This window comes from Nelusetta ayraudi, unplaced genomic scaffold (assembly GCF_046127955.1).
Source record: "Nelusetta ayraudi isolate G7.1 ecotype Tasmania unplaced genomic scaffold, CSIRO-AGI_Nayr_v1 ptg000160l, whole genome shotgun sequence".
NCBI classification, from domain to species: Eukaryota; Metazoa; Chordata; class Actinopteri; order Tetraodontiformes; family Monacanthidae; genus Nelusetta; species Nelusetta ayraudi.
In genome coordinates this window covers 473222-483291 of record NW_027466210.1, presented here as the reverse complement: position 1 = coordinate 483291, position 10070 = coordinate 473222, and the positions used below count along the sequence as shown (strand labels likewise).

At 44.8% G+C, this 10070-nt stretch overlaps 1 protein-coding gene across 1 annotated transcript in view; it reads left to right on the top strand.

Annotated features, from left to right (window-relative positions):
- Positions 1–229: 229 nt before the first annotated feature.
- The window catches only part of rapgef1b (Rap guanine nucleotide exchange factor (GEF) 1b), a 38648-nt gene continuing 28807 nt past the window's right edge, over positions 230–10070 (top strand). Inside the window, exon 1 of the mRNA XM_076013828.1 lies at positions 230–373. Within this exon, the coding sequence (XP_075869943.1) occupies positions 292–373 (82 nt within the window). The 5' untranslated portion in view covers positions 230–291. The remainder of the gene's footprint in view (positions 374–10070) is intronic.

Genomic DNA, 10070 nt, shown 5'->3' with positions numbered 1-10070 from the left:
CGTTTTAACCGAAATAAAAACAATGGACTCGGCAAAAGCTCATCGCATTTCGATTCCTCTTACCGTCTCTTGGCGCTATTTCCGGCTCTTTTTCCTCTGAACGGCTGACTCAGGACGGAGTGACCATGCAAGACCAGTTCGCCTGTGACTAACTCTCAGCAGTGCTGCGAAAATGCTGGTCTGACCAACAACTTAACGCTGTTTATATAAAAAAAAAAGAAAGAAAGAAAGAAAAGAAAAGACTTTGACCGTTGTTATTAGTCCTGGAAAAGGAGCTGCGTGGATTCTTGGATGGGGAATGTAAGCTGGAGGGGGCAGGCCTCCTCAGAGGACACAGACTCCTCACTGCAGGGGGATCTGGATGAGGACACAGGTACAGACGCACCTTCACCGGTTGCACACACAGGGAGCTTTGAGGGCAACAGCGCTGTGTTTCTTAGAAATGCTGACAAATGGTTGAAACTTTGCACCTGTCTTTGCGCAACGTCGAGATAATGGACGACGGAAACGGGACATTTCTTTAAAATTGAGCTTCGAGTTTCCCTCATTCCAACCTTCCTAACCAAAGATAACTGAAGAAAGAATGTATTTTTTTTCTGTTTTAGTCAATGCAAACCTGACAGATAACGTTTGACTCAGAGTAAAGTGTGTCCAGCCAACAACCCACAATGTCACACTAACTTTATATCATATAAGTTAATATACACTCCTATACAGTTGCCTTCCTCTGCAGCCTTGGGATTCTTCTCTGCCTGAGGCGTCTGTCACCAATTTCTGAGTTTCAGTGCGTTAAAAAAAAAAAATCTATCGTTCTTGCTGGCAGACAGAAATGCAGGGGACATTCCTTTCTGTGCTTTTTGTGTCGTGTGGCTTTACGGAAGGTGCTCATTTGCTCCGCTAAAGGCTTGGGTGGACCCAGTCCGAGGAGACTGCCGTGCAGGGCCACATCCCTCCGTCACAGGCCGCAGTCTCTCCTCCCGCCTTATCAGCTCCGCTCTATGTAGACAGCAGCAGCAGCTCCTCTAATCTGGGTTCATCAGGTGAGGATTTGTCAGTGTGTCCAGGTGCTCAGGTCTTAATCCACTCATACAATACAAAAAAAAAATGCTGTTTGTTTCTCTGCGGGCTGGAAATCTCAGTAGCTGTTTAACGAAGCCGCCTCCCACTGTGGCTCATAAGCCTGTGTGCCGTCGGGCCACACAATGAGCTTCGGCCTCATTTTGATTGGTCGACACTCATACGGTATGGGTGCTTCTTCTTCTCCCATTGAGCGGCGTGCACAGAGCCACCCTGGTGAGCCAGTGACATCTAAAAGGCTCCATTGGAACGAAGCCACTAAGGTTAAACAGGTAGTCAAGCTGTGTGTTGTGCAATTGCGTACTTCCAAGTGGCGCAATACCATGTTTTGAAAGCACAGTCTGCGGCGTCCTCGACTTAATAAATCAGATTATTTCATCCTAGCAGCCGTTTGTTTACTACAACCCCAAAGCTCGTAATTGCCCTTTAGGCTGCGATCGTTGTCAACGGTCTGGACAACAACGGTAAATATTGCAAAGACAGTATTGTCAAATTCTGTCACGTTTCTCCTGCTACTTGCTGTATCTGCAACGCCAGACACATTTCCTGCGTGATCCGGTTTTGCCTGCGTCCATTTGTGATGGACGATGCGTCCAGCTGCACGCAGCAGATTGGGCCTGGACAGGAAGTCAGACACAGTAACAAGAGCCAAGAGCATCTGGGTTATTTGTAACTTTTTTTTTTAAATTTATTTTCTTTATTTTTCAATAAAACGCGTAATTACACATCACTTCAGGACAGATGTAATGCAGCTTTATGGTTACTCTGAAAGCCCAGTTTGTCAACACAGAGTCATGTGATCGGAGGAAGACACGCTGCCACAACGTAATGCAGCTTTTCGCACTCGAATCAAACCTTTGCTGTGGTTTGTTTGCTGCCTGTTGAATCCCGGCAACAAAAGCAACCGCGCCAAGACTGTAGCTGCGTTTCTATTACCCCTAGAATTGTGCAAATATCGCAATAAAAAATGGAATTGGAAACGCCTAAACTTCGAAAAACCACTCATATATGGCTAAAAGGTTTTGACGCTCTCATGAGGTGGTTTTTCAGACGTATGTAATCAAAGAGAAAAATATAACAGCCATTCTTGACAGCAAACAAAAGCAAACGTAATTCTCGTAAATCTCGCAGGAGGAGATTTTACAAGAATTACGTCTCGCGAGAATTCTCGTAGTTTTGAGATTTTACAAGAATTACGGTTCATGTGCTTCACACCATTCATTGGAAACGCCTGCAAATGGCAATTGTACATTGTCGAAATTTTAGAAAAAAAAACACTTTTATTTTACGATAAACTAATGGAAACACAGCTTTTGTCAGCATGCACGTGAGCGACACGCGGGCTCCAGCCTCTGGAGGATGTATTTGTATTGGATGCTTGAACCAAACTGGTCACCCTGCTTGCGCCCTCCCCATACTGTGCAGATTAAAGATTAACTCTGCGAACAAGTGCGTCCACCAAAATGCACTTGTCACACTTAAAGTAATTTGATCCTTTCTGTGATCTCAGACCTCACACTGGCAGAAGCAAAAACCAAGAGTGAAACTCCATAATCTTGGATCAAGTGCCTCCTCTTTCAGTTCTGGTCCTGCGCTGAGACCATTAGATGAGCTTGCTTATGCGTGTGTGTGTGTGTGTGTGTGTGTGTGTGTGTGTGTGTGTGTGTGTGTGTGTGTGTGTGTGTGTGTGTGTGTTGGGGGAGGGGGGGGGCTTTCTCGAAAAGAAACAGATTGATGTATTCCCATTTTGAGCAAGTGCCAGACACTCTGTGCTGTCCCGCACCAGCTGATATCCTGTTGAGTCGACCGCCGGCTCGTCCATGTGGTCTTTGCCTTGTTTCTGATCCACACTATCTCGACAGCCTTGACATTTCACCTCAGCGGTTTCCCGGAAGCTGTTGGGCTCAATGTCCTGCATTCTTTTGTTGTTGTTGTTGTTGTTATTGCTGCTGTTGATTGCAGACAGTTTGCCAGATTCTCAAAGGGCTGCTTGTTTTTTGGTCACACACATCGGCCCCTCCCCCTCCAGAAAATAGAATTTCAATGAAATAATTCCAACTGTGATTTTTCTTTTTTTTTCTTTTTTTTTGGGGTTCCTGGAACCTTATAAAGGCCTTATAAAAGCAGACTATTGCACGAAGACCACCTTGCAAACAGCACAGTACAATGGATGTGCAAGGATGTTGAATGAAGAACATACATTTGTCTTGTGCAGGCAGTTTTTTTTGTTTTTTTTATTCCCGAGCTACGGTGCAGCAGCGAGCACGGCGGGCTGCGGCGGCCAGAAATAGTGGATTGCCTCTCGCCGCTGCAGGAATACAGCAATCTCCAAAAGCTGCAAGAATATGTGAGGTTACTGAAAATGGATTGCTGTGTGTGTGTGTGTGTGTGTGTTGAGTATTGCGAATGGCTCAGACCCCAGGGTGGCACGGCCGGGTCAGGGAGTTTGGCGCACAATGAAGGGGATGTCCCACACTGCTGCCAGTTTCCGACGCCAGTCTAAATCAGGATTTGAGAGAAGTGAAAAAGCGGTGGCGGCGGGGGGGGAGAAAAAGTCCCAGTTGTTGTCGAGGCTGCCGTGCGGTCGTCTGGCCGTGCTGGCGGTGCGCAGGTTTTTGATATCTGTTCATCACAACCGAGCGCGAGGCTCGTGTTTATTGCCTCAGCGGCTGGGACCGGCTTCCCTCTGAGCGGGACGCGTCTAATAGACTTCCATGTTTGCCTCCCGTCGGCTCACTTCCGCCGAGGCAGAGCTCCTCCCGCGGCATAAACACGAGGATACGTATTTGAAAGCGGCAGTAAAACAGGCGGCACAGTGGATTTATGAGCTGCCAAGGAAACAGTTTGCCGGTGATTGAAGTTTCCCGCCGCGGTGGGTGAACTTTGGTCAAAGCCATTGAGACGTACTCAATTTGAGGTCAAATTCAGCACATTTTATGCTCTTGTTCATCATTAAACCTCACATCAGGGGCGTGCTGCAGAATAAAACGAACTGCCCCCTTTTTTTTTTTTTTTTTAGACACGGTTCTGTAATCGATATGATTCGATGATTAAAATAAAACTATTAATAATTATGTTTAAAGCCCCCGTTTTCTCTTTTACCATCATGCGTTGAAAGAAGAAGTGGGAAAGAGATGTTGGGTAATGATTGGCTGTCCAGTCGTGTTTGACGTAATGCATTCCTGGAATTTTGACTAACGTCTGCACAGTGAAATGTTATATCAGCACATCTCCAGAAGAATGAAACCGTAAATATGTGCGAGCTGAACTGCAACTGCAGGGTAAATCCAGTGACGTCACTCCAGCGGGCCGGCAGATAGCATCACATCTGGTGTGATGGGTGTAAGTGTTAAACTTCTAAGAAAAAAAAAGGTGTCATTTATTATCCAAAATGCAGATGATCATATTTTGTTGTAGCTTCTTGCTAAAACGTAGCTTTTATTTTGACGATCTCAAAGGGCAGAATTGACATCGCCTGGGGTTAGGGTATTGCCACTGACGTTTGGATGTGTCCCTTTGTGACATCACCGGGGATTTCATCGCTAGGCTTGAACCACGTTCCAGGGTGACGCTGGCGAAGCGAGCGCGACACAAGGCGGAAAAATACGGCGCAAGTAATTAGAAACCAGCCGCATGGTAAACAGTATTAAAAAAAAAAAAAAAAAAAGTCCTCACGTAACATCTCTGGAGAAGAATTACGTGACGCGGCACGCTCGTAAAGATCGCAACGCTCTGTGTCGACGCGTCTGCGGGCGTCACCGCGGCTCCCGTTGCATCATTCATCAATGACATCGTCTTCAACGACGACTTCCTAATTGGTACACGCGACTGTGCCGGAGCCAGTCTGTCTCTCTGCGGCAGACCCGTCAATCATCCGTCGTCTTTTTCTCTTTTTTCTTTTTTCACTTCCGTTCACTTCATTCTTTGTTGTCGTCGTCGATCGTTGTTCCGTCAGTCTGAAAACCGTCGTACGCAACGCGAGCAGCGGCGCTGCGAGACGAGAGATGGTTTGTGATGCGGTTGTGCGCTCAAAGTGTCAAGTGGACGATGACAAGTGGCCCGCTGTTGCAGACAAGCTCGTCTTTGTGAGGCGGCCCGACGTGCGAGAGCCGTACCACTCCTCGCTGCTCGAGGGCCATTACTCACAAGAATGCTGTCTTCTTTTATATGTATTTGTATGAATGTATGTATGTGTACATGTGTGTATACATACATATGCATGTGTGTTTATGTGTGTGTGTGTGTGTGTGTGTGTGCGTGCGCGTGTGTGTGTGTGTGTTTGTATGTATATATATACTGTATGTGTGTATATATATTTGTCTATATGTATATATATGCATATACAGTATGTGTATATGTATATATATATATATATACACATATACATATACACACACACACACCTTTATTCAATCTCGTTAATACACTGGGGCAAGCCTCATTTATATTATATATATATATATATATATATATATATATATATATATATATATATATATATATATATACACACATATATGTATATATGTATGCATACATATATGTACATATACATACACCTACACACACTTGTGTGTAGGTGTATACATACGTATACACCTACACACAAGTGTGTGTGTGCCCCTCTATCTCTCTACGTCTGTCGTCTCGGCGGCTCAAGTGATCGGCTCTCGAGTCGTGCGGCTCTTTGTCTGCGTGGAGGATCTCGAGTGTTTTACAGCTGCCGCCGCTCGCCCGAGAACTCTAGAATCCATCGCCGCGGATCACAGCGGTTCCCAGCCGTCGCGCCGCCGTCGTTTTTTTTGTGTGTTTTTTTTCCCCCCTCAGCGCCGCTTGATGTCACAGATAGCGACAGGCCGGGTATTTATAGCGACTTGTGGTTCCTTTTGAGTCTGTCGCTCTTGCTCACCCAAGGTAAACCTGCCTGCCTGCCTGCCTGCCTGCCTGCCTGCCTGCCTGCCGGAGGCCCGTCTTCAGCTCTCGCTCTGCAGAAACACTGGAGCATAAAGAGGCTCTTGGTGAAAAAAAAACAAAAAAAAACGAGGCGACTAGAGGCAGGAAACGCTGTAAACCAGAAGGTCACCGAGTGGATCAGGCGGATTCTGAGGCTGTTTCTGCCGCTTGTAGGTCACTGTCAGCGTCTATGTGTGTGTGTATGCGTGTATGTGCTGTGTAAGGCCACGGAAACGGAGCTGTGCTCCCCCGGCCGTCCCAGACTACACAGCGGTCTTTTTTTTCTCTCTCTCTAGAAAAGAGGGAGCGGCTCTCCACCACGGAGACAAGGGACAGGAAACGGTGCCAATGGCCTCGGCGTCAGGGGGGAAGGAATGGGAGGGGTACCCGGGGTAGTGTGTGTTTGTGTGTGTGTGTGTGAGTGCGTAAGAGAGGGAGGTTTCCCACCCGACCTCACATGTCGGCGTCCTTGCCCCTCAGTGAAGCGACAAAACAGAGTGTCGTCACCGCTGCCGTCACCGCTCAGCTGTCCCTCGGCAACACGGCCCCTAATCAATGGCAGGATCAGGTCAATAGCTACAGTGAGTTCATGCAAAGCAGCTAGTGAACTCCTATTATTTTTTTTTTCTAGTTTAGAAAATGAGGGATGCAAATATCGATTTGTACATTAATCGTTAGTTGATTGACCAATTCAGTGGCGATTCTTCATGACAACCTAAATTTCATAATGAATAATGAATAATGTGCAAGGAACACATTCTTCAACCCTTAAATCAAGTTGAGGGTCCAATGTGACCCATTTTTACGTTAGAGAACAGTAAAAACAAACCTAAACATTTATCCTCTGACTCTAAGTTGACTTCTAATTGGTGACATTTCATTCAAAAAAAGAAAGAAAAAAAAGGTTGTTTAAAAGTAACTTGTTCTAGTTGTATTATGACCATCACGGTATCTACAGGTTGCTCTTTCCTGTAACTACACTGTTATGATATTAACTACCCGTTTAAAAAATGTTCAGCTAATTTAATTCAATCGATTAAATTCCTAATCCACAATTAATCAATAATCGATTACAATACAAATGTTAGAAACTGTTTATTTTGAGGGGTCATCCATTTTCTATACACTTTGTTTTCTACCTGGCTGACTTTTTCTGCGGCCTTGTGTGACACTGACCGTGCACGGCTCTGCTCTCGCATTGTACGACGAACTCGCCCGCGAGTTTTTTCGAGCTGCTGCTGCTGATGCCGTCGAAAAAAAGCTGCACCCCCCACGACCCACCCCCACCCATGGCATCCCCTCGGCGACCTCTCGCTCGTGGTTGAATAGTTTAGAGGAACTCTTTGTGCGCTCGTTCGTGTCTGTCTGTCGATGGGCATTGTTTGTGTGCGTGTTTGTGTGTGTGTGTGGCGGGGAGGTGGGGGATGCTGATCGAGTGACCCAGGCCTCGGGGCTACCTCCCCGCACAGCTTTTTATTGCGACCCCGCTGACCTGCCGTGCCAACTGCTCCCATTAACTGGTTCCATTAGCTCGTCCGTCGGCCCTCCGCGAGACCCCAACCAGGACTGGTGGAACCGTGCAACAAAAAAAGTGCAGAAGACTCGAAGCGGGAGGATAACTGGAACGTGGCTAATCATAAAGAAAGGTTATTGCAGAGGGTTAATGCAGTGTGTTGAGATGCCTCAGGTTTACTTATCAAGGCACTAGCTGCGTTTCCATTACCCCTAGAATTGCGCTAAAGCTAAATATCGCAATAAAAAACTGGTCACGGAAACGCCTAAACTTCGAAAAATCTCTCAAATGTGGCTAAAAGGTTTTGACACTCTCATGAGGTGCTTTTTCAGACCTATATCGAATTAGAGGTATATCGCAAAAGTGTCATGGAAACACTTTTTTCGCATTCACGCGTCAGCAGACGTTACGCAGGGGGGTCAAGTGACCAGTTCACTTCAAGTGAAAATGGCACATTGTGTTTGGACGGAGGTGGAGACTGAATATTTTTTTACATCTAATCAAGGATAAAAAATATAACAGCCATTCTTGACAGCAAACAAACATAATCAAACAAAAGCTAGCATATTTTGCGAAAAACTAATGGAAACACAGCTACTGACACATTCAAGGGTGTGTGTGTGTAAATGTATACATTATCTACCATTTTTTTCAGTTCAAAACAGTCCAGTGGGTAAAAAAATTAAAAATCTTAGAGACTTCATGGCTCCACCAGCGCAGTTGACCATAAAATGCAATTTAAATTTCAGATTGGTCAGAACCGTGAGGAGCAAAACTACAAATTAAAATGCGCAAAAAACTCGAGGTTAATTTTCTTAGCTCGCACAAAGGTCCACTGTGTCTAAAACTCAAATCATTTCTCTTTCTCAGTCGTTGAGGTTTGATGTCACTATAAAAGAGCGATACAGGAACAGCAGTGCTTAAAAAAAAAAAAAAAAAAAGTGTCACATGCCGGTAAATGGCCATCGTGTTATTTTTGGGATGAGGACTTTTTTTTTCTTCTGTCACTTGGTTTGCATGTGGTCTTCGCAGAGCAGACACTGGCACGCACAAGCTAACTAAGAAAAAAAAAGAAGGAAGCGTGGGTTCCTAGTGTGTGAACGGCGGGTACCGGTGAGTGTAAACTAGCAGCGGCTCCAGCGGCAGCAAAGGAAAGATTGTTGAAAAATAAGCAGAACGGATTCCAGCGGCAGCGGTCAGAGGACACTCAAGAAGGAGGAGGTTTTTTTTTGCAGTACTCGGAGCTGATGGTCTCACCCTCTTCTAATGTATCACATAGATGCAGTGCAGGAGCCTGCATCAGAGTTGCGAGACATCGACGTGAGTGGGAGGTGTGAGAAAAGTCTCAACGGTAATCGGCTGCTCGATCGAATTCTCTTTCACACCATTCTGATGGTATTTCATGCAACTGCGTGGTCTGTCAAAGCAGCTATTTGGAGTTTATACGGCCACTGGTGGATCTTTACTTAAAACTGCGCACTTAATTTGACTGTGAGGAGCTGAGTTAATTAGATGAAAGGCCCTTTTAACTGGACTAATGAGCGAGGAAGGAGTAAAGGAAATATGCTTTGTTTCCAAGAACTGGTTTCGTCTACTGCGTAACAACTGTACGATTGTAGCAAGAATTGGAATCGCAGTGATTCGACACGAGTTCCACATAATTTATTTTTGGCTGTTAACGGATTTTAATATGCCACTGAAACACAACAATTTTTTTTTTCCCGAAAGTGACGCAACTGGCAACACTTACCCACGTGTCGTGACATGTGTCATCATAACAATAATGAGAATTTCCCCTCAATTATTTTTTGGCCTTGCGATCGTGACAATCCGGAATCTGAAACTGAAATCTAATTCACTGGTCAGCCGTAGTAAAGCCGATTAGAGAAGTGAGACGTATCATGAGCATAACGGTGGATTTTTTTTAAATAAAAAAAAAATAATACAAATCTGCTTTGAAACCCGTCTGCAAAACAGATCAGACAGCAATGTGAGATCCAAACAAAGGAGTGGCTCGCCTACAGCTACATTTCCATGAAAGTTTTTCGCAAAATAAAAGCGGTATTTTTCCAAAATTTCGACAAAATACAATTGCGATTTGCAGGTGTTTCAATTGAATGGTGTGAATCGCATAAGCCGTAATTCTCATTAAATCTGGTCCCGTGAGACCCCACTTTAAGGAGGATGAAGGTACAAAACATTTTGCGATAAATCTGCATTTCGATGTTGTTTGCTGTCAAAAGTGGTTGTTATATATTTTTTTTAATTACTTGTAAAAAAAAAAAAATATGTTCCGTCTCTCCTTTCTTCCATGACATTTTTGTGATATACCTCTATATCAATACGTCTGAAAAACCACCTCATGAGAGCGTCAAAACCTTTGAGCAATATTTGAGTGGTTTTTCCAAGTTAAGGCATTTCCATTAGCCATTTGTTTATTGCAATATTTAGGTTTTGCACAATTCTAGTGGTCATGGAAACGCAGCCAATGTCAGATTATATTCAGAGTTTTCAGGATTTCTTCTTG